The sequence below is a fragment of the Danio rerio genome, chromosome 12 (genome assembly GCF_052040795.2).
Source record: "Danio rerio strain M-AB ecotype USA chromosome 12, GRCz13ab, whole genome shotgun sequence".
In the NCBI taxonomy this organism is placed as follows: Eukaryota; Metazoa; Chordata; class Actinopteri; order Cypriniformes; family Danionidae; genus Danio; species Danio rerio.
Window position 1 is genome coordinate 30343721 of NC_141032.1, and position 22460 is coordinate 30366180.

The 22460-nt window shown below is 34.7% G+C and overlaps 1 protein-coding gene across 1 annotated transcript in view; it reads left to right on the forward strand.

The window, feature by feature from the left end:
- cacna1g (calcium voltage-gated channel subunit alpha1 G) overlaps positions 1 to 22460 on the forward strand; it is a 362705-nt gene that overhangs the window by 338019 nt on the left and 2226 nt on the right. Inside the window, exons 32-38 of the mRNA XM_087276432.1 lie at positions 2689 to 2767; positions 5565 to 5686; positions 5826 to 6254; positions 10079 to 10222; positions 13214 to 13336; positions 18275 to 18464; positions 18552 to 18721. Coding sequence (XP_087132558.1) covers positions 2689 to 2767; positions 5565 to 5686; positions 5826 to 6254; positions 10079 to 10222; positions 13214 to 13336; positions 18275 to 18464; positions 18552 to 18721 — 1257 coding nt within the window. The remainder of the gene's footprint in view (positions 1 to 2688; positions 2768 to 5564; positions 5687 to 5825; positions 6255 to 10078; positions 10223 to 13213; positions 13337 to 18274; positions 18465 to 18551; positions 18722 to 22460) is intronic.

The window sequence follows — 22460 nt, forward strand, 5'->3', positions numbered from 1 at the left end:
TGCCATGAAGAGGTTACAGTAGTGCAAACCTGACAGAAGCCAGAGGAGAAAATCTCCAGCATGCACATTCTTCGAGTGTATGTGTGAAGACTGATGGTGTGGAGACTGATGCTTTTACATACAGTTTTACTTTTTACTAATTGGATTAGAGCCTGCGTACCCGTCACCTAATCTCTGACATGGCTCCTACTGTAGCATTTTTACTGTTTCACCGTTTTTTTTATGGTAAAAACAATGTAAAAAAATATAGATATTTTAGATTATATTAAAGTGTTTTTTTTTTGTTTTCAGTCTAATGTAAAGACAGCATTTGTACTAGAATTATATGCAAATTAGTGCATATTTACTGAAATAATATTTGATTTCCTCATGTTACAATATTTTACAAAATACTTTTTACAATTCTTAATATAATCTTTCAACTTATTATGAGGATTTTTCAAAAACCCTATTCACCCCGCAGTGTTCTGACTTAAAGTTGCTTTCCATGGTTCTGGTCTATTGATCTATTCCTCCTCAATTTGTGTGAGGTGATGTGCAGCAGTGTTCTAAGATTTCCTGCCAGATTGTGTCTGTTTGATCCCCGTGTCCTGAATCACTGTGAATCCAGCCTGTGAAGAGTGCACTTAAAGAGAGATTAGTGTGGGAAAAGAGCCAGACTTGGAGAAAGAAATGTCAGTGCAACTCGTTTTGTCAAAGTATCTGATCTGATTCCCTTTCTTCCTTTCTTTTTTTTTTTTTTTGTAAAAATGTAAGCCTGACTTGGTCATCTGTGATTCCTGAATAAGTTTGGCTTGATTTCTCTTAATGGCTGTAGATGAGCCCTTCATTTGTCTTAATTGCAATAATATCAATCAATAATAATGATGTACAATAGACTGCATAACAGTAGGAACCACTCAATATAGCTTATTGCTATTACGTGATATATTTTACACTATGACATTTACTAAAGTGAACAAATATCTAACAGTAGACAACGCTTGATTAGAGTTAGACTACACGTGATGGTCTATTTTCTATTCAGTAAATACAGCGGGGGAATAAGTATTAGATACGTCATGTTTTTTTATTTTTATTTTTTTACTGGAAATAATATTTCTAAAGAAGCTGTTGAAAAAATTGTTATGAGTAATAACAGTGAAATGACACAAGAAGAAAGTACTGATCTACTGAAATTAGCTAAATATTTTTTGTAAAAGGCTTTTTTGGTGATGGCAGCTTAAAGACACCTCTTATATAGAGAATGGAGTTAAATCCTTTGCTCAGTTGTGATTTTTTTTTTCCCACGACTTCAACAGTGTTTCACTTCAACAGGGTCTATGGTTCTTTATTTTGAAGTGATCTTTATTTTGGATTTCTATCGAATTCAAGTCAGACGATTGGCTGGGCAATTCTACAGCTTGATTTTCTTTTTCTGAAATCATTTGAGAGTTTTCTTAGCTGTGTTTTGGATCATTGTCTTGCTGAAATGTCCACCCTGATGTAATCTTCATTATCCTTGTAATGTAGATGTTAGACTGAAGTGGCTAATATTAATTTACAAGGTTGAAGGGCAGAGGGTTGCTGAATAGCTACTGAGAGATTTCAGCTGCTGTCTGGACTTTTACTGCCTTTCTACACTTCCCTTTCTCCATGTGTTCAATACTTTGTCCCTGCGTCATTTCATTTTATTACACATAACCTAATTTGTAAACTAATATTTTTTTTTCTTTGTATATATGGATTTCTTTGGTTGTTAGCAACATCTGGTAAAAAATTCAAGTCAACAGCACCTTTAGAAATATGTTTTCTGAGAAAAATGGTGACGTGTTCAATACTTATTTACCCCACTGTATGTATTATTAGATACGATACTTTCAATTAGTCACATTTTCACTATATATATATATATATATATATATATATATATATATATATATATATATATATATATATATATATATATATATATATATATATATATATATATATATATATATATTAATATTAATAATAACATGCTACTTATATAATAAATTAAAATAACATGTATAAGTGAAATTGATTAATTGTAAATATTATTTATATTTGATATTATTTTTAAATAAAAAAATTACTTAGAATTTTTATTAATATATTATCTATTTTGAAAAAAAATCATTTTAACATTTGCATATATTATTTATTCATGAATTCCACAATCTGCCTCTTGAGGAATGATGTGGTGAAATAAATGTCCACTGAAATAAAGGTAATGAAATTACTTAAATTATTTCAAATTAATTTATTTCTTATTTTTCTTATTCACAGAAAATGTGAATTTTATCCATTATATTAAGTCAAATATGCCCAAGAACATAAAAAAATAAATACCAATTTAATTTGTGTCCTTTATTTCCACTTCTTACTGATTCAGAAAAAATGGGAATCGGATCAGAATACAAGTTGTCCAAAACATGTCTGGAGCTTGTGCACTAACCGCTAGCATGTGGGTGCCTACTGCTACAGTATACCACAACTTCGGCATAGTATGAGTTTTTTAGGTTTACAAACCTGGCAAGCTGTAATCAGGTGGAACACGGCTGTCATCTTCTCACTTCAGGGCTCTCTTTTATTGGCTTTTCACAGGTGGTATTTCTAGGTCTGCCCTGTCACTTCTCTTTGCCTCCATGACAAACTCTCCTGGCTTTCTCTATTTCTCAACAGGTGGGGAATCTGGGTCTTCTCTTCATGTTGCTTTTCTTCATCTTTGCTGCTCTGGGAGTAGAGCTGTTTGGTGACCTGAGTAAGCAAAGCAAACCAAACACACACACACACGCACACACACACACACACACACACACACACACACACACACACACACACACACACACACACACACACACACACACACACACACACACACACACACACACACACACACACACACACACACACACACACACACACAGGTAAGCAAATAAGCAAATAAGAATCATTTCTCCTCATGGTCTAATTCACTCAGACTCAAAAACATGCATCTATGCAATTCTCTGGGCTTTCCCTTCCCTAGGTTTTATTTAAAACATCTTTTACAATGATTTACATTCCCTATTCCACTATTGCAGGCACACAATTAAGTTCTTTTTGTAGAAAACATAAATGTACTGTATATTTTGTTCAAAAACACAACATGACGTTGAATTTAAAACCAAATGTTAGAAGCCAAAATGTACTGTACCATGTTAAAATCAACCAAGCCTATTCTCACATTAGTACAGGCCAAACTTAAATGCAGAAATTTGTAGAGTTTGCTCTCAATTCATTAAGTCAGTTTGGAAAATCTTGAAAACCCTCGATTTATTCCATTTATGTCACTCATGTCATAACCCTCTAATCCTCTAATAATGCATATTTGTTTTCAAATGCTTGATTTATCATAGTTTATTTGTTTAGAATTGCTGTCAGATCACTTTCACATATTTTTGAGCATTTTCCAACCTTGTCTGTAAAGGCAAAAACCATAAATATGGTATACCTGCAGCAGATTTTCTCCAGAAATACGTGGCAGCACATTTGGCCCCAGTTTACCGAATACAGCCTGCCGTGATTCATTGCAGCTCAGCACAATACCGGTGTTGATGTCATTTCCATTTCCAATCAGCCGGCTCAAGATAAACATAGAGACTTCATAATTCATATCCAGCTTTACAATGCTGTCCAAGTTCAATATATGGAGTCTGCTGGCTGAACTGAGATTGACTGTCTGCAGGGCAAACTTTTTTTTCTGTGTAGTCCCAACTAAGGATCGGTCAGGATTGTTGACTGGTTGATAAATAACAAAAAAATAAAATAAATAAATAATCACATGAAATGTTTGTGTGATAAGCCAAAAGATTATGACCAGTAAACGTTTAATCAGTATTGTTTATAATGTCTTAATACGGCCACCTATTAAGCCCTGGGTAGATTTAATGGTAAGCAAGGGAAAATAGGCAGGGTTGCTTTGACATTGGCTAGGTATCTCTAAAACTGCAAGACCTGTGGGTTGCTTCCATTCAAAATTATGAAAGAAAGATTAAAAAAAAAAAACACTGGATACCAAACGCTCATTAATGCAAAAGGGCAACTAAGGCTATTTGGTCTGCTCTGAGCCAACAGGAGTGCTATATTGGCATATGTCACACTCAACTTGTAACAAACATGTTGCATCACACTCTGCTGGATACGGGGCTGTGTAGCTAAGCAGATTGACTATGGTGACCCATTTCCATTGTCAGAATGTCCACAATGGGTATGGAAGCATTGTCACTGGGCTTAGAGTAATTTCATTAGAATAAAGTTTGTCTGGTCAAGGACACAGTTCTTATAGGGCAGTCCTCATGAACTGGAAAAAAAATATATTATAAACATCAATAAAAATATACTGTATGGTAAAGCAATGGCCATTTGGTCTTTTGGATTTGGACATCACAGAATCAGATTTATTTTAATTGTTTCGTAATGCTAAGCAATAAACAACACTTAACACTTGGTAAGTTAATAAAATTGTTCAAATAAAACACTGCCTACTGCTGCATTTACATACAAATACAATAAGCACACTCTGAAGCTGACTTCCTACTCTTCAAACTAACTACGATCTTCTTAATCTTCAAAGTTTTTTTTAGATAAATCTCTTCCTTGGAGTACCAGCAAAAAATAAAAATAAATAAATAAAAGTAAATAAAAACTTTGAACAGTAAACCATACTTTTTTTTTTACTGTTTCAGCCTCTCATCAAAGGTTGTCTTATAGAGAGGGTGTACTTAACATTAAAATGAGTAAATAATAACATTTAAACGTTAAATGTTTGTATTCTTGCTGCATTCACTACTAGCAACATGCCGTGAGCATCATGATTCTGTATCATTTATGATCAGAAATACAAATACAAGTGTATGATCAGGGCTTAATTTGTGCTGGAACAATCCGGATCTGGCAGCTCTTTTTGTGGTGACTTTTGGGGCGACAACTAAAAGAAGAAATATTTCAAGTAAAACTGAAATCAGGTGCAAAATAATAAGTCCACCCTTATATTTTAGATAAGCCTTATTTAATATAAGACTGGGCAAGAATGCCAAAGATCTTTACAATCTGCTTAGGGCTACAGGTCTAGTTTGTTCATTGCACTGATGTTGATAGTATCATGATGCCAAGATCAAAAAAACTGCCTGAGCTCATTTGAATGAAGATTGCTTGGGCTTATGAGTCTGGGAAATGTTTTAATAACATTGTCAAGCCATTCAATATCAACACCTTTTTGTACTGTATACTTATGAGAAATATTACAGGTTTCCCATATGGCCATACTAGCCTTTCTTACCAAAAGCATGCATAAGACACTTCAGAAAATATACATACCCACATATAATAATAATAATAATAATAATAATAATAATAATAATAATAATAATAATAATAATAATAATACAATATTGAAACACACTAATTGTATTTCACACAATTTTTCACACAGAATGATGTGTTTGTCTATTATGAAAATATGCAGATTTGCACATTCCTTGCCAAGGCTTACCTTTGGCATTTTGTTTTTTCGCCAGTATGTGATGAGCTACACCCCTGTGAAGGTCTTGGCCGTTATGCCACGTTCAAAAATTTTGGCATGGCTTTCCTCCTGCTGTTCCGTGTATCCACCGGGGACAACTGGAATGGCATCATGAAGGTAGGACACAGTCAGCTCATTGTGTTGAATTTCAATGATGCACATGGTTTTGTGGTAAATGCGTTGCATGTCTTTAAATATGATCATTAACAAAGTATTCAGCATTAATTTAATTTCACTCTGTGTGTCCATGTTTCAGGATACGCTCAGAGACTGCTCCCAAGACACCGGTATATGCTACAACACGGTGGTGTCCCCCATTTACTTTGTGTCCTTTGTGCTGACAGCTCAGTTTGTGCTGGTCAATGTGGTGATCGCTGTGCTCATGAAGCACCTAGAGGAAAGCAACAAAGAGGCCAAGGAGGCTGAAGCAGAGGCCGAGCTGGAGCTGGAGCAGGAGATGGAAGCTTTGGGTAGAGATAGAGAAATGCAGAGAGGGCACATGCCACGTTTGGGTTCTGGCGATTTGGGTGGGCCAGGAGGGTCACCTTGGATATCAAGAGACCATCGAGACCTGTCAGGACCACTTTACCCCATAGACAGCCCAACAGCAGACATACGCAGAGATTTTGAAGATCATTTAAGGACAGATCCTGATCCACCTCCGAATCTGGAGCCACCATTAGAGGTGAGTAGGAATGCTGCTTGTGAAGTCAGTGATTTACTGTGTACCTGTGTTCCAGAGTGATTTAATGGTCTATGTGCTGGATGGAAAAACGTGCTTATGATCATCTTAGATTAGCTGCTATATTTTCCACTTTACAGCTTTTCCATCAGGAGTGCCCTGCTTGCATTAGTTTTGCTAAAGTAATTGACTGTATTAGAGTAATACAGAAACCTGTACAGTATATTAGGCCAGAACCTAAATATTTAAACTATAGCAGCTTCAGTTCCATTGTCCTGAAGCAGATGTATTTTTGGTTTACCAAGGTGGTTAACCTAGCCAGCGTCAGGACATGGACGCACTGAGCTGCTACTTTTTAACATTTAGGTGTTTACGAATAGATTACATCAAAAAGAACATGAGTAAACTTGACAAACTATACATCAGTGGACAACCCTTAATCAGCGATTGAAAGTAGTTGTTTTTCAATGGTAAGCTTATAAAGAGTGTATTTGCTAAATTTGTAAAGGTGTCAAAATTAATTGTGACCGTGAGTAAATAAAACACTCCAACTACTTACAAAGCAGATAACTGTGCACAATACACTGCTTATGAGTTTGCTGGACAGTGTTTTACTGACTAGGAAGTACATCAGAACCCAACTAGGAAAAAATGAAAGCTAAACTTTCTCCCTCTCAGTGGCCCCTTTGACCTGTTGCCGTGTTTGTAAGGTAACATTTTATCTCCTCTCAGCTGTTACAACAACAATATTGTTAATTGTGGATCTAGACACGAGCATGTCTGAAGAGCGAGTTTTCTCCACCGCGTGGAACCTAATGGATCAGCTAATCACAGCTGTCATTTAACATCAGTGTCCGTGTCACTGTTTGCTGAACAGCACCAGAGCTGCGCTGACTGTTAGAGCCAATCAAGGTATTTTCTGTTGAGCTCGTGATCAATCATAGGCATTTAGAAACTTGCTTGATGATGCTCTAAAAGCAGTCAGGACAATATGATTGTGTTGTTCTGTGCATGTACTTGATTTTTGTTTGATGCATTCAATAAAATGTTTTCTTTGAGCAGGTCAAATTAAAGGAACAGTAAACATGTCTGACTGCTTGTATTAAAGGACAAAATTGTATTACAAATAATATATAAATATATTTATAAATTATACATTATAACACAAGAATTTTTGTGTTACTAAGTAAAATATCCAATTGTGTATGAATAGGATCGTCAGTGCACCGTGATGCACCGAGATATCAAATTAAACCGGATTGATGTCATGATAGTCGTAACTTAACCGAATCGTGAGACCAGTGTAGGTTCACACTCCTACAAATTTGTGTAAGTTGTATAGAACACGGTTAGATATGAAGTACATACTTATCATCATAATAACAAGACACACACGCATTCATTGCTGTATATCACAGCTTATTTGGAAGCTCAAGAAGCTATTCTCACATTTGACTTAAAATGCTTTATTAAACTGGTGACGCAGTGGCGCAGTGGGTAACACATTAGCCTTACAGCAAGAAGATCACTGGGTCGCTGGTTCGATCCTCGGCTCAGTTGGCGTTTCTGTGTGGAGTTTGCATGTTCTCCCTGCATTCGTGTGGGTTTCCTCCGGTTTCCCCCCACAGTTTACCAATGTTTTGTTGAGACATTTTCCCACTTTTTATCATGACAGCACATCCCTGCCATTGATACAAATTTCATAATTTATTTTATGAACAAAACACAGAAATGTGTTATGCGTAGTGATGATGTTGTTTTCATAGTTTAACTATTCAATGTGAAGATCATGACAAACAAAACATACTGTATAAGCAGGGCCAGACGGAATCTGTGGACGTTTTTTGCTAATTCTGCGGAGAATTTTGGTAAAAATCCCTGCCATTGATATGTTTCAAATAATTTATATTTTTACAAATTTCACAATTTATTTTATAAACAAAAGACAGAAATGTTGTGTAAAGCATAGTGATGATGTAGTTTTCATGGTTTAACTATTCAATGTGAAGATCATGACAAACAAAGCATGTAAGCATGGCCAGACGGAATCTGCGGATGTTTTTTTGCTATTTCTGCTGAGAATTTTGGTAAAAATCTGTGGATTTCTGCGGAATTATTTTGGGAGTATCCAGCGGAGTATCATAACTAAAACAAAAATATATGAAATAAACAGTAATAAATTACTGAATAAAAACTGAATAAATTCAGATTTACACATTTACTTAAGTAAATAAACAGAATTAATATTGGGCTAGAAATCTGCGGAATTCTGCAGAAAATCTGTGGAAAATCTGCAGAATTCTGCGCGCGCAGATTCCGTGTGGGCTTCATATAAGTCATGAATCTTGGTTAGTCGCAGATTATCTCCCTATTTGCATTAATACAAAAGCCGATGAAACATTTTTAGGGGTTTAGGTGGAGGGGATCCAGAGTGATCCTTTGCTAATGTGTGGCTTGGATTATTAGTTAATCATTGAAGTCCTACCCACATCGACATTTATGCAATGCCTCCATTTACTGCGCGTAATTGTGCACTTGATTTTTTTGCTTGAGCATAATAAAAATTATTTTCTACACTAATAAGCTGCAGAGAACCAAAACGGGAAACGGGGAAAAACTGTCGTCATTTACTTTCCCTTCTGTAGTTTCCAAACCTTCAACACTTTGAAGGTTTTTTTTTCTGTAGATCAAAATGTATTTGGATAAATATCTCCGTGAGAGGCTACTACTGCATAACTCTGTTGCAAACATCTTTCAAAATATCCAGTACTGTGTTTCACAGAAGAAAGTCACACGAGGATAAGCAATGTGAAACAATTCTCCCTTTCTCACAAGAGTCTTTTGTTATTTTTCTTAATCAACCTAAAAATCCTATATCCAATTAACATTTTTTATAAATCACAAAGTTGACTTTGTTTCATGTAGGTTAATGTAATGTGTCAACAAAAATAAACGTAAATGTAAAATGTTTACAAAGTTCATTATTACTTACGTGCACTCAAGTGCACTTTTTAAAACAGTAGACTGCTGTTTTTATAGCGGGGAAGTCCACTGTTTCTGTTTGACGTATGGAGATGTGCCTGTTGTTTGCTCGTCAGTGGCCAGAGGTTAAACTGATGCCATGGGAAAGTAGTGATACAGGCCATTTTTTAAAATGCAGGCTGGCTATTTCCAGAAAATACCAGCCTTTTTTTTAAGTTGACAATGACATTGTCCCTCCAGCTCTCTTCTGAAGTAAGTCTGGGTGGATTTTTGACTGATCATCAGGATAAATGTTCATAGACCTCTAGTTCCCCCTCGTGGATGTCAGTGGTAGCATTGAACGTTTCACTTGTGAGAAATACATCTGATCAGCACATGAACTCTGCAATTGTGGTTTAACTCGAAATTAAAATGTACTCATCCTCATTTTGTTTCAAAAAGTCATGTCACTTTGGACTGACAGATGATAAATACAACAGATTACAGTTGTTTTATGATCTAGTGAACACAGATTGATCATGTTTAATAAGGGAAACCAGTCTATTGGTGCATTGTGAATTGCCAAAAGATGTATATGGAACACTGACACAATTTTCCAAATAAAAGAACAAAGATATAGGTTTGTAATAAGGTAAGTTTGAGGTGAACTGTCCTTTGTGATTCTTCCTTGTGGCTGCTTGTGTTACAGTCTGCAAACTTCTCTCCTTCCTTCATTTCTCCTCTGTTTTTTTTCTCTGTGTGATGTCATTTACGTCACCCGTTCCCATCTCCTCTGCCTCTGTCTCTGTCTGCTTTCTTTCTCTCTCTCCGTCATTCATCCTGTCTGCCGTACCTGGCGCTTTTAGCGGAGGCCTATGTTTGACTCAGTTTCCCTGGTGATCCAGGGCTCGCTGGAAGGAGAGCTCAGCCTCATGGACAACCTGTCTGGCTCCATCTGCCACTACTACGCTCTGCCCCCCCTTCCCAACAAACACTGCACTGAGAAACAGGTCAATGTCTTCCCTGTTCACCCAGCATTGCCTTCTCTCTGTCTTTCTCTTTCCCTTCTTTCTCTTGGAAACATTTAAACTTGAATAATGGGACAGAACTGTGTGTGCCAGTTAAAAACATGTTGTTTGACACTCTTCGATTCTGCTTTACTATTTATTTTCTGATCCCATTTAAGTGACGAAGTCTTGCAAATTTATGCCTTGTTGCCAAGACCATAAATACCCCAAAAAGTGATAGACTCATCAGGCTGGAGTCGAAAAGAGAATATGTGGATCGATAAAGAGCTGGACCAGCTGTTGAATTATGCAAGAAAATCTCTTTTGCTCTGTTTCACAGAGAAATATTTCATAAAATTGCATTAGCATCGCAAAATTTGAGGCGTCTAAAAGCTTTTTTTTATGTAATTGCAGATTCTGTAATGTCTTTATGGAAATAGCTGGCTCTTTTATTTTGGTGACTTTGCAAAATGTACCAGTCCAAAGTCTCAGGGTCAATTATATGCTGCAGCATGCAGGATTTTGCCTGCAAAACTTTTTTCCACATTATTTCTCTTATCTGAACTGATCTTTTATATCTGACAACCAATTAAACATTATCTGTCCATATCTGTCATGGCTACTGGTATGTGCATTATGTCAGCTGACTGAAAGGGTGTTTCCTTTAAAGCTAAGAAAAAGTGTCTATCTATCTATCTATCTATCTATCTATCTATCTATCTATCTATCTATCTATCTATCTATCTATCTATCTATCTATCTATCTATCTATCTATCTATCTATCTATCTATCTATCTATCTATCTATCTATCTATCATTTTTTAATACATTTTAAGGCTCTTTTTGTTTGTTTATTGAAGGGTTTGTTTAAACAGTGGTGCGTTTTGCAAACAACAATGTAACTCACAGCTGAACTATCATAGTACGATGCATCATTTTGGAAAAGAATGATGTAGCGGCAAGTGTTTCCCATTTCTCATTTGAACCATGTTAGTTATAACGTAAAATGGCCTTAATGATGGTGTAAACAGGGTGGAGTAACTACTTTGTGGAAAAGCCCATAATTTCGTTGTGCAAATTATATTGTTTTGCATGCACACGCATAAAAAATAAATAAATATCAGGTTTGGTAAAAACATGCACTCGCTTTCTATATTAATTGAAATATATGTAAACAGCACATAAAGGGCCTGTGTTTCCTGTACAGATATTATTGAGAACATTACATATTCTATTTTAAAATTAAAACCACTTACAAAAGCTAAAACACATTCTAATATCATATATAAATCATATGTTAAATAAAAAATGAGGCTATTTAATACGAAATTAATTTTAATATTTATTAGTTATTAGTAAATGAAAAAAAAGACTTTAATAATAATATTAATAATAATGATGTTGGTGATGATGATTAATATTATTATTATTGGGTGATGCGGTGGTGCAGTAGACAGCAAGAAGGTCGCTGGTTCACGCCCCAGCTGGGTCAGTTGACATTTCTGTGGGGTGTTTGCATGTTCTCGCCATGTTTGCGCGGGTTTCTTCTGGGTGCTCCGGTTTCCCCCACAAGTCCAAAGACATGCGGTACAGGTGAATGGGTATAGGCTAAATTGTTCGTAGTGTATGTGTGTAAATGAGTGTGTGTGGATGTTTCCCATTGATGGGTTGCTGCGTAAACACATGTTGGATAGGTTGGTGGTTCATTCCGCTGTGGTGACCCCAGATTAATAAAGGGGCTAAGCCGAAAAGAAAATTAATGATTGAATATTATTTTTATTGATATTATTATTATCAAGTCGAATATTGTTTTTTTTAAGTCTACTTTTACAATTTGACACTTGTATACCACTGCAGAAATGTTCTAACCAACAGGCCCATGTAAAAGCAATAAAGTAACCTAGTTTTTTTTGTTTTCACAAGCTTTAGAGCAATGACTGTAAATAATACGCTAGCTTTGGAGACGTAACATAAATTTAAATTGACATCAACGTTTTTCAAAGTGCACTGTGAAGGGAGCGCAATTGTAAACATGAAGATCGCTAAAACTGAACTACAAAAATACTTTGAAAGCAAATTACACCTAAGAGATTAATTTAATGCTTTTTTAATAATTCCGTAAATATTAGAATGTTCTAAAGGAATAGGGCATAGTAAGGATAACTAGAACTAGAACACAGTCAGGAACTGTTTCTAACTACAGTTCCAAAGGTGTAGTTGCAAGTGCACAAGTTTGTGATGCAGTTTGTGAATGTTCTTTGAAACGACGGATTTGGGAAATGTCAGCTATGTGAATGTGAACTATGTTTGTAACGACGAAACTTCCTAACAATGGTTTTTGCAAAACACACCCAAGGCTACTAAGAAACATTTAAATAGCTCTGTTTTTAAGTTTCACAAACATCTTATTAAAAATCACAGCAAATTTCTAAAACTGATCAGAAATCGTTTAAAATATATAGATGTTTACCACATGGGTGACAATCAGTATTACGCAGGTATACAGAGACGATAACAAGAGTAACGACAAATCATTGCAATTTCTAAATATTTATAATTTCAAGTGTTAATTTTTACTAAAATAACATGACTGCAAAACACACTAAACCATTGGTTCAAAATGTATTATTTGTTTTAAGTACAGGTATCCATTTCTGTCTAGTGATTTACTTTCAATACGGTCAAGCAAGGTGTTGTCAAGCCTATGTAAAAAAAAAAATGTCTTTACAAGCTCAACGTCGCTACTTAAAAAAGAAGTTAAAATTCTGCTATGCATCGAGATTTGAATTGCAATCCTAGTTCTGTTTGACTCAGGAGGTGAATATAAAACACCTTCTCAATTTAAATCCAAGTGGCCCTGGTTTCCATGCACTGATTCACCGAATTTTTGTATTAACTTACTGGCACTAACCTGTGTGATAGTCTGTGCGTGTCTTCTAACTATGCATGTGCTGGTTGCCCTTCTCACTCTTGGCTCATCTCTTCTTCTTTAGATTCCTCTAGCCGAGATGGAGGCTCTATCTCTGGCATCGGAGAAATCCTGGTCCTTAGCTCTGACGGATGACTCTGTCCCAGATGATTTTAACCCCCTCTTACTAACCAGTCAGGAGTGCAATGTATTTAACAGTAGAGCAACGTTCATTATCCACTCCTGCCTCTCAGCCTTACACTGCTTCCAAAGATATTCGCCCTCTTCACCCTGCTACACTATTTGGCCATTAGAATATCAGTACAAACTTTAGTATATGCTAAATAAAAATAGTAATACTGCCACATATTTTCTACACAATACATTTCTGTCAAATTCTTGAATATATATGTAATTTATTTCACCAAATCAGCATCTAAAATTATTTTTATTGTTTTCAAATTAATTAATATTTTACTTTTGGTGAAAAAGTGATGCATTTTTTGATTATTTGATGAATGCAATGGTTAAAATAGTGAATTTTTTTTTAAATACAATATTTTTTATACATTTTAAGGAATTTTTGAAAACAGATTAATTTTCCAACTTCCTATTTAAAAAAAAAAAAAAGTGAGCGAGTGTATTTTTAATAATGGCTTTGATTAAAATTATTAGACAACATTTTAAACAAACATAAATGCATAATTTTTTTTAGAAATGAAACATAAACATACTTTCAGAATATCCATTAAATTGTTGCATGTAATATAAATCAAGCTATACTACATAAAGATGCAATCCTAATTATCTAAATCCTAATCCTAAAATTATAACATCATAAATGTAACATCCTAATTCAATTAATGTATTGATTGATTGAATAAATGAATGAATGAATGTAATGAATTTATTGGACAAAATATTGGACCTCTAAATGCCACAATTGAACAACCAGAATAAACTATTTAAAACTTTAGAAGGGCACCCCAACTGTAAATTAAGTACATTCAATTATGAAATGACAAGCTAGCTTCAAGCTTCCCTCTGACTTCTTTTACTTCTCCAAAATGAAAATGCTGCCATTATTTAGTCTGCCTTCACTTGTTCTAATCCCTTCCAATCCGTCTTTCAGATGAGACGTTAAACCAAGGTCCTGGCTCTCTGCGGTCATTAAAAATCCCAGGATGTCCTTCAAAAAAAAGAGTAGGGGTTTAACCCCAGCATCCTAAGAATTTTGCCCACTGGTTTCTGTCAATCATGGCCTCCTAACCATCCTCATATTATAATTGGCTTCATCGCTCTTTGTCCTCTCCACCAACCAGCTGATGTGTGGTGTGCGGCCTGGTGCAATACAGCTGCTGTTGCATCATCCAGGTGGATGCTCCACACTGGTGTTGGATGAGGAGATTCCAGCCAATGTGAAAAGCGCTTTGAGTGTCCATAAAAGGATAAATTAATTGAAAGAAATTATATTATTACTTTTTTTTTGTTTTTTTCTGTTAAACACAAAGGCTACATTTTGAAGAAAGCTGGAAACCTGTAACTACTGACTTCGGTAGTAGTTGTTTTACCTACAACAGAAGTCAATGGTTATAGGTTTTTAGCTTTCATCAAAATATCTTCTTTTGTTTTTAACAGAAGAAATAAACACATAGGATCCACTTTAGGGTAAGTAAATAGGTAGTATGTTAATTTTTGGGTTTACTATCACTTTAAAAACAAGACTATATGACTAAATTATACCAAAATCATTCCAGTTATCTACTGTATTTTCGGACACTTGATGAATTGATAGACATTTGGCATATTTGCCATACAATGAGTAAAAGACATTCTGCAGAGCTGAGTGGCGAGTGTGTTTGGAACTTTGGGGGGTTCTAACCATCTGCTCCTCTCTCTTACTTTCTTTTTCTCTGTGCGTCTCCCACTAGCCTGGTGTTTGTATGGTCCAGTCCAGTAGAGTAGTATTACTGCCTGTCAATCTGCTCCTCTTCTGTCTGGGTTTCTTCAGCTACTGTACATGTCCATGTTATTCCTCCAACACATCTAAAGTCCATATCTCAACATCTTCCCCATTGGCTCTCCATATTTTTAGATGTTCCTGTTTGTATCCTCGACCTGTCTGTCTGCACATCTATCTGTGTTGATGATTTTATCTTCGGTATATTAAAAGTGAAGTGTTCTCCTCTTGAAAGAACACAGGAGTGTGGTTTGGGGTTGGCTTCTGCTGTCTGCAGGCTCTGGGCGCAGCTTCTGAAGGGAGGAGGCTGATGGTTTCTGTCACCTCGCAATTCAATTCATATTCATTGTCTCAGAACTATGCCCACAGATCCATAAATAATTTATACACGGCATTTCTCAGATGAGTGAGATTCAGATCCAGCCTGTTCTCATTTCTCTGTCGTGTTTATGTGGATGAAAAGCAGAAAAAACTTTGCACTGTTGGTGGCATGTGCACATCAGAAAGACATTATCAGAGATGCTAATGATGTTTCATTTTTAATCACCAAGAATGACAATAAACAGTAAGATTTTTTTAATGTATTTTTATTTTCAAGCTTAAATACACAACAAGAAGCATAAGAGCAATTTCATACAAAAATCAAGCTTGCCATCAAAAAAAAAAAAGGAGCCAAACTAAGATCCTTTCTAAGTTTTTTTTTTTTTTTTTTTTTTTTTTTTTTGTGTAGTCTTGTATTAGGTCTAGGCAATTTGGCCAAAATCAAAATCTCTATTAACTGAACATTTTAACTCAATTATGATCATTTATTTATTTATTTATTTATTTATTTTTATTTTTTTGCCCTCAGTTTACTGACAGGTTTTGTACAGTAAATATGCTCACATTACAGCTGAGAGATTGTTAAATGATAAGTTCATTGCTTGATTTTAAAATAACTAAAGGAAACACACACATCTACTATCTAAGATTATTTATTGAACATCAACATTGAACAAATGAAATTAAATTACCTATTAAAACTAACAGTCTAAAAGGTCTAAATCCAATAGTCATTTTTTTATAAGAAAAAAAAGTAATAAGAAATAAGAAAATAAATAACTTGCTCTTTGGGACACAAAATAAATAATTTTCAATGTTTTTATTTTTTTTTCATATTAAATGAAAAAGGTATAGGTTACCTGTAGTATAGTAGGGTATGTGACCACGCAAAGGCTACGCCTGACCATACGCGTGTGTTTGACGCAGAAGTATAAACCACACACAGTAGGGAAAGCAATTTTAAAAAAAAATTGACCTGGAAAAATGAGATTGATTGTAGTTTTGAATGTCGATTTCGATTACTTGTCAATTAATTGCGCAGCCCTAGGTTGTTTTTTACAGTACTATAAAAATACTAAAAATGTCGCTGTCAATGTTTTCAAACAACTATATTAGCTTTATTAAAGTCATACAAGTGGCAATTTCACATCTGTCACATCCATAATAGAGTGGTGTCACATTCATCATTAAGCCTTTCCTTCATAAATGTAAGAATGTAAAATAAAATGAAATCAATCACACTTGTTCTATAGTTTAAATTAAAGCTTTATTAATCCCCTTGGAGCAATTCATTCTGACATAGTGGTCTTCACATAAAACAAGAATGACATAAATAACACAATAAACACCAACACTTAACATCAAGTACACAAAAAAAAAAAAAAAAACTGAAAGAAAAATAAAAGAATCAAATAAAAAAATGATAGAAAAAAAAAATAAAATAATTTATACATGAAAGGAGTGTTTTCATTACACTTCACAAATCGCTCAATTGAAAATACTTAAAATTTAGCAAAATCTCAAAAATATTGCAAAAAAATTATGTCAAGTGAATAAAAAATTATGTCAAGTGAATATTGTTTCAGGTTATTGTTTGCAGCCATAAAAAATGTTCCAATATGTTACAGAGTAGTTCTATATATTTAATAGATACATTAATTGGTAGGTGGTTGAAAATATTCTGGCTTTTCTCCCAAATTATTCCCAAATGATGTTTAACCGAGCAAGGACATTTTCATAGTATGTCTGATAATACCTTTTCTTCTGGAGAAAGTCTTATTTGTTTCATTTCGGCTAGAATAAAAGCAGTTTTTAATTTTTTAAAAGCAATTTTAAGGTCAAAATTATTAGCCCTTTAAGCTATTTTTTTTTCGATAGTCTTGCCTAATTACCCTAACCTGCCTTAACCTAATTAAGCCTTTAAATGTGACTTTAAGCTGTAAAGAAGAGTCTTGAAAAATATCTAGTAAAATATTATTTATTGTCATCATGGCAAAGATAAAATTAGTAAGTTATTATACAGGTAAATGAGTTAATAAACTATTTTGTTTAGAAATGTGTTGATAAAATCGTCTCTCTGTTAAACAGAAATTGGGGGAAAAAAATAAACAGGGGGGCTAATAATTCAGGGGAGCTAATAATTCTGACTTCAACTGTACATAATTATCCACTCTGTGAGAAAATGTAAAGGCATTGAAATATATACTTTCTCCCACTGGCCTGCCGGGCAGGCGGAGATAGATTTTGGTTGGCCAACTAAAAAAACAATACCCCGGAACGTTGGGCCTCTGGATTTTGTGAGCCCTGCTTAGAACAAACAGAATATACAGAATTCTAAGACCTCGCAAAGGATAACAAAAACATTTCACATTTTTTATGATTGACATTGAGAAAATATTGGAAATTTGCTAAATGACTAAATGTAAATGTAAATTAAACCAGGATGCCAAAGCTCTTCATTTAGAAAAAAAAAAAAACTATTAGAAATAAATTTCCAACAATAAAATTGTCATGAGTCCAGACACCAGTTATGAGAGTGATATTTACATAAATATGAAAAAAAAAAAAGATTGTTTCACCAATGTTCATTTAGTAAACAGGGATAAGAAAAGTCTCATTAACGGACATAGAAGAAATATGCATTTGCATTGATACGACCTGATTGATGAGAACATGTTTCTAGATCAGTCTCCTCCCTGTGTCTAGTGCGTAGTGATGTTTGCCTTTCATCGTATGCTAACCAGTCCAGCCTCTATGTATTAGGTACAATGTGTTTGCGTGTGCGTCCATGTGTTCATAAGGGCCCCTAACTCTCCAAAACACAAGTACCAACTCTAACCTTCACTTTCTTTTAATGCTCCTCAGACCACAGATCCTTCAGATCCACCAGACACCCGGCAGGCGGATGAACCGACGGATGAACACTTGCTATCCGTGAAGAAGACCTCAGTGGGCCGCACACATTCTCTACCTAATGACAGCTACATGTTCCTGCCGCTGCAGTCCAACTCAAACCACAGCACCCACACAACCTCACCTCACCTCGCTCAGACAGGTGCAGCACCGTATTTTACTTCTACATCTGATTTAACCGTGGTTGTTAATGCAGAGGTCAGTAATTGTCTTATTAAATGTGTCTCAGGGTCTACAGCTTCTGTTCAGTCTCAAACAGAAGAAGCCAGCCAGCACTTGACGGTGCCCAGCGATCTGTTCAGACCCATCAGTCCTCACAGTTTATCAGACTCAGAGAGCATCCCTCGAATTCCCCCACCTCGGCGGGCACACACTCTCTCACGCACACTCCGCAGACAGGTGAGATCAGACTCTTTTTTGTTGTTAGTTGTGTTGTGCTTTTAATAAATGTTGTTGCAATCTGGTTTTGTTCATTGCACATACTGTAGTAGCTCAATTTCAAAACCTAGTGAGTTGCCTTAATGTACACTACTTGTATGTATATATATATATATATATATATATATATATATATATATATATATATATATATATATATATATATAATATAATATATATATATATATATATATATATATATATATATATATATATATATATATATATATATATATATATATTAGTTGAAGTCAGAATTATTAGCCCCCCTGAATTATTAGCGCCCCTGTTTATTTTGTTTCCCAATTTCTGTTTAATGGAGGGAAGATTGTTTCAGCACATTTCTAAGCATAATAGTTTTTAAAACTTAATTTTAAAACTGATTTATTTTCTCTTTGCCATGATGACAGTAAATAATATTTAACTTGATATTTTTCAAGACACTTCTATACAGCTTAAAGTGACATTTAAAGGCTTAACTAGGTTAATTAGGTTAACTAGGCAGGTTAGGCTAATTAGGCAAGTTGTTGTATAATGATGGTTTGTTCTGTAGATTATTGGAAACAAATTATTGCTTAAAGGGGCTAATAATTTTGTCCCAAAAAGTTTTTTAAAAAATTAAAAACTTTTTTTTCGAGCAGAAATAAAACAAAAAAGACTTTCTATAGAAGAATAAAATATTTTCAGACATACTGTGAAAATTTTCTTGCTTTATTAAAAATCATATGTGAAATATTTAAAAAAAGAAAAAAAATGAAAAGGGGGCTAATAATTCTGACTTTAACTGTATACGGATGAACGACACAAATTAGGCATACATGCAAATGCGAAGGGTATGGCCTATGAGCCTTGTCACAGTTTGTTTTGTTTTGTCAACCGGGGTTTTACACTCGTGGAACTTACCGGAGAACGAGAAAGCAGTAGTGTCTAAGGCTCACAGTATGCCTATTTCTGTATATTGATCTTTCATTATTGTACTATGCCTTGGTTTACCCACATTTTCATTATAGTGCACCTTTAAACATATATATGCTTTAAGCTATAAGAACAACTTTTATTTGAAAGACAATAATTTGTAACCTTAATAAATAAAAAGCACAAAAGTGTTCCTCTTAAAATTTGTAGGTACTAATATATAATTTTTAGGTACCAGTAAGGAACCTTCAAGTACAAATGTGTATCTTTTAAAAAGGTATTACACCAGTGACAGCTGGCATATCTTTATTTCTAAGAGTGTATCTTTATTTCTAAGAGTGTTTGTTTGTTTGTTTGTTTGTTTGTTTGTTTGTTTTATTGTTAAAAACTTTGAAATTAAATGTTTCAATTTAATATTCCAGAATAATCAGATTAAGTTTAAACGTAAATACTTACACCTGATAGATAGAGGACAATGCAGAGACTTTGGTGAGCGAATCAAGGCAAAGGCAGATTCTGCTTTAGTGTATTCAGCATTGAACTCCTCTGTTCACTATTTTGTTTTATTGCAATAATATTATCATTCTAAAAGTTATATTACATCAGTTAATACAATTTAAAGTATTTTTTTCTTTTTAATTACTATGAAATAAATCAGTAATGTTAATGTAATACGTATATACTGCTCAAAAAAAAAACTGAAAACTTGGAGTTACATTGTGTTGTTTCAATATTTTTTTGAGTAGTAATAGTTTGGTATTTACCTTCGGCCCAGGGCTCATAATGATATTTGGTTTTTGGCCCTTTATATGAAAAAGTTTGGGGTACCCCTGATGTATAGGCAAATCACTAAGTTTGCAAAAGATTAATTTTCTCTCTTGCTCCTCTACTCTGAAAATGCAGTGTATCCCTTGCCTTCTTTATATAATGTGATTGGAGACTTATGTGAATATAACTGGTAACCAATCTGACAGCTCTGCACTGTTGATTTCACCCTCTGGCTAGTATAATTTTTCTCTTAATCCTTCCTGCATTCTCTCTTCTTTTTCTGCAACTTTTTGGCCTGCATACCCTGTAATGTGACTTCCTCCGAGCAGCTCAGCATGGTTCAACCCAAGCCTGACCCCGAGCTGCTCCTAAGGCACAGATACTCCTGTTTCTGAGAGAGCCGGAATGGGCTGCTTGATTCAGCTGGCCTTCAGAGCCCTTTCCACAGATCCGTGAACTCCATCCCCAACTTTGTCCCGCTTTCTCCCACCACACCCCTTAAACCCCGTTCCTCCAGCCCGATGCATTTCACCATGGCTACTGGAAAGACCAAAACTGTAGGGTAAAGATCAAGGGGAAGTTTATTTGTATAATCAGTAGGCTCAGATGTTCAAATTAGTTGCCAACTCAAAAAAATTATTTTCAATTGTCTTTAAAAGGAACATACGTTTAATTTAAAATGGTGAATTTCATTTATATTTTAAAGAAAAAAAACATTGTTATGTTAGTATTCTGTTATTGTTTTAACAATATATTATATTGTGTAATTGTGTAAATGATATTTAATATATATATCTGATATATTTTTCAAGTAATATGTATTAGAATTAATGTGATAACTATTTTTTTTTCTAGTCAGTTTGCAAGCAATTTGCCATCCTTATGTAAAAATAGTTTCCTGCCATTAGAGGGCAGCATAGTTTCAATCCTACAAGCTTCGACATGAAACAGGGACACTCATTGCTTGGTCTCATACAGTACTTCATATTGACCAACTTTACAAGTTTTACACGGTTCCTCTTGACCTTTAGCCCCTTCCAAAACACCCACCCACCCACCTCTCTCCTACTGGGCTGGTGCTTCTCTCAGACTCCCTCGCATAAAATAAAGACAGAGTTTTAGAGAGAGTTCTGAGAAGAGAGACTCTAGGAAGAGACATGGGTTTTGTGGTCTTGCAGTAGCCCAGTGGCTCAGAGTGCAGTCTGCCAAACAGTGCCTGTAGTTTTGCCCTAGGGTAATTGTTTCTCTGCCCTAGTTACAGTAAAACAATAAACCTATTACAAACTTTTTTTTCTCTGAAAGTGCAATTGATACTGTAAGTTTTCACCTATGTGACTTCACCCACGGCAGCAGCAGCATGTACAGTACTGCTACTCAGGCAGTGTGTCAGTTTAGTACTCTTCAGCTTAGCTCATATCAAAGAGAAGACATGAAGACAATAACAAAAAAAATCTTTGCTAATTTCTCCAGTAAACTGTACACTTACTGATTTGGTTGAAAGTGCACACAGTGAAATTTTAATCAGTGGATGCAATGAAGAATCAAGGGCAGTTCAAGTGTCAGTGGGTTTTGGGGGCTCATCCCAAACTGCATATGATGTATCATCATTTTATTTTAAATATTTTAGTATTATATGCTTAACAATACCTAAAAATGTCACCTAAAATGTATCATTTTTAAGGAGTAAACAGTAAAAAAAAAGTCTTACCTGGCTGAATGCCCAAATTTAGTTAATTCAGGGTTCATTCATAGTCACTTGGCATTGTAAGTGTTTATAAAATTAGCATGCTATTTAAATGAGGGTTTTAGAGAAAAAAAAAAAAAGTTGTTAGACTAAATGTGAAGTTTGGGAAGTTCATGCCTTTTATATAAAACTATTTGCCAAGGGCTGTCAGTGGTCAGACTTGAATACAAATGTATATTTAATTTGTCCGTGAAGAAGTCAGTGCTTATTGCATTTGGATGGAGTGCAACTCCAACTGAAAAATCAATAGATACTCTAGTTTCTTCATTATGT